We start from the raw sequence: 3,289 nt of genomic DNA, 5'->3' as shown, positions 1-3,289 counted from the left end.
ACCCAAGAGGGGAGGGCCCCCGGCCCCCAAAAAAAAAAAAAAAAAAAAAAAAAAAAATCAGGTCTAAAATACAAATGCTTAAGTCCATCAGAAAAGTCTAAAACTACTATTGAAAATATAATTCTGACTTATAATTTTATTTCCATGTGATAAACTCTAGTAATGATTTCCGCACATCTGTGCTGACTGGCTTTGTTCTATCAGCCAAAAATATTCTTTGGAAAAGAAAAAAAAATCTGATAGGAAAAATACCAGGAAAGGGACTGGGTGGAGTTGAAGGGGAAAGAAAAGGGAGAACCTAAGCCAACATGCAATCTGGAGGCAATTAGATCCACACTAGTCCTGAGATGGTCAGGGTTCTAGGCTGCCTGCAAACCATTCCATACCAATAGAAAAAATTTCAACAAATAAATCACTAACGTGAAGGACAGTATTAAGGAGCTAGAGTTACTGAGAATTCCTGGACTACAGGTTCTGGCTGATGCCTTATGTGTAGGGTGACTATCCTTTTCCCTTTATCTAAGACAGTCCTGATTTATGCCTGACGTCCTGACATAAATATTATTAGCACCACCTTTCATTCTTATAAGTGCCTCAGTTCGGTTGACAAACTATATGGTCATATTACTTATATACCACACATTTCTAAGACTGAAAAAATATATGCAGTTAATTATTAAATAAAAGGCAAATGCAATATTATAAATTACAACATTAAGAATCTACTCCTGGGCTTCCCTGGTGGCGCAGTGGTTGAGAGTCCACCTGCCGATGCAGGGGACACGGGTTTGTGCCCCGGTCCGGGAAGATCCCACATGCCGCGAAGCGGCTGGGCCCACGGGCCATGGCCGCAGAGCCTGCGCATCCCGAGCCTATGCTCCGGAAAGGTAGAGGCCACAACAGTGAGAGGCCCGCATACCGCAAAAAAAATATATATAAATAAAAAGAATCTACTTTTTTATTTGAACCAGTTCTCGTAACTCTCCTAAAAAATGAAACATAACATAAAATAAGCTGCATTAAAAAAATAAATACAAATGTCATGGCTGAGTGTAAATAAACCACCAAAAATTCAGTTTAAAACAAATTCATACTCGGTGCTTTCAAATGTTTCACAAACATGTTTTTCGTATCTGTTATTCAGTATTTACAATAATAAAAGAAAGAACATCAAATAATGGACCAACACCTAAATTTCCCAAGTGCCTCAATAATAACCTTAGATATTTCAAGAGACTTACACGTAACCTTTACAAGAATCGATAATCACATCCATTTTTTACTAAGACCAGTAACCCAGATTATGCACAGGCAGTGGTGACTCTGGGGTCAGGGACAGAGAGATGGCTTGCATTTCATGCACTACTTTGAGAGCTGATAAATTACAGCCTAAAAGCCATCCAGACCTCTAGTTTGAACTAGTACCATCAGTGTACTGTGCTTTCCGGGAACCACCATATTACCTTACTCTAACATGGACATATAATAAGTGAAGGCTTCTATTTATTGTAGTTAGTGCAAAATAAGTAATATTCCTGTCAAGCTTACCTGAACCGTAATTTCTAATTACGTGTCTAATCTCATTCCATTTTTAGTAACAAGCTATACAACCTAAGTGGCACAGTCTCAACTCTTACACATCCAAAAACTGGCTATTAAAAATGTAACCTTTGCTGGATCTCATGTAGACAACAACAGAACTCAAAATTACGGGACATGTAGGGCAAACTTGGAAAAATTATTTGGTAAATTAAAAATTCTATTAAACTCTAGCAATATTCTATACTGTTATATGATCACTAAGATCAGTATTTCAGAAGCATGGCTAATTTGGGCACGTAAAAAAAAAAGGCAGGAAATGTTAGGTTTTCCAACATCATGGCATCTATCACATTCTATGTTGCATTACAGTCACTACCATATAATTCTTTGGATCCTCTGCCACATTTAGCATAGTACTTTGCATACTGCAGCTTCCTAAAAAAAAAAATGAATACTAGCATTTTTTCCAGGAAGACTAAATGAAGACAAGCCTGAAGGACTATGGTAATAATCTCATTAAATGGTATGGGTGTAACAAAGTAAAAATCAGGAGAATGATTCCCCTATGGCCTTTGGCCTGTAAAACCTTAGTTAAGAGTAAACAAATCTTTAATGATTTTCAAGCATTATTCTGTGCCACAGTTGCCACACTATGACCTCCCTTTGCCTTGTTAGTCAAGGACCTAGCTCCATTTGGTTCTAATAACAATTACAAATAACACAGGGAAATGTTTATCAAGAATTATACAGGTCTGAAAAGGTCCACTATAACCTTCTTCTAGTTGACATAACATAGAAATTGTATTTTCATAGAGTTAAGTCTTTTACTATTGAGAAGCTATATGGAAATTTACCAAGACAGAATTAAATTATAACAAGGGACAGAGATTCAACAAAAATCACAATAAACAAGTATAAATGATTTTATCTAATGACTACAAACAGGTTCAACCATATCATTCCACCAAATCATATCTATCACAGATGATATAGTAACAAATATTAAATACATTATATGTATAAACATATGATAGACAGATAAAATAACTATATTAAAGACATTATATACAATATAATATGTATATATTATATGCGTTTCAATTTGTATATCAGTGCACACAAACTGAGATTTTTAAGGTCACATCTCTATAAGAATTCTGAAACTGGGACAGCTTTTAAAAAGTATATTTATTCTTAGAACTGATCTTAAGAGTAAATTTAATGAATGTCCTTGTAACTCATTTGTTCTACTAGTTAAAATTGTGTATAAACAATTTAGATGTAAATCTAACCTGTAGCTGTTTTTCTGGACGATACCATCTGATGTGTCTTGCTCCTCTTTAGCAGAAAATCCTAGAAGATGCCTCCTTTGATTTGTAGGGTTCACACCAGGATTCATTCTCCTGGAATCTCGTTCCAACACACTGAAAATTTTAAAATGTTAAGAAATAATTGAAATAAAAATGTCATACATATGCATCCTACGTGTAGCTCTGAAGCAAATCAAAATTCTTTTGTAGCTCTATACACACAGCAAGAACACGAGGCATAGAAGCAAGTCAAAACAGCTTACTGATATGGTCAAATCCCTAGCTTGTCACCCTGTACATATATGAAAAATAATTTTGAAAATAATTTTGTAAGTATAGAAGTACCTTATTTATAACCTGTTTAGACTAAGTCAGTATTCTATATGCTTTAAAAACTATAATTATGTTATGTGTGTGTGTGTGTATATATATATATA

The 3,289-nt window shown here is 34.8% G+C and overlaps 1 protein-coding gene across 1 annotated transcript in view; it reads right to left on the bottom strand.

Annotated features, from left to right (window-relative positions):
* Positions 1 to 3,289, bottom strand: part of ATF6 (activating transcription factor 6) — a 214,950-nt gene that overhangs the window by 139,148 nt on the left and 72,513 nt on the right. The window contains exon 10 of the mRNA XM_024751633.1: positions 2,835 to 2,966. Within this exon, the coding sequence (XP_024607401.1) occupies positions 2,835 to 2,966 (132 nt within the window). The remainder of the gene's footprint in view (positions 1 to 2,834; positions 2,967 to 3,289) is intronic.

This window comes from Neophocaena asiaeorientalis, unplaced genomic scaffold, assembly GCF_003031525.2.
Source record: "Neophocaena asiaeorientalis asiaeorientalis breed wild unplaced genomic scaffold, Neophocaena_asiaeorientalis_V1.1 scaffold156, whole genome shotgun sequence".
Taxonomy (NCBI): domain Eukaryota; kingdom Metazoa; phylum Chordata; class Mammalia; order Artiodactyla; family Phocoenidae; genus Neophocaena; species Neophocaena asiaeorientalis.
This window is presented reverse-complemented; position numbering and strand designations above follow the sequence as displayed.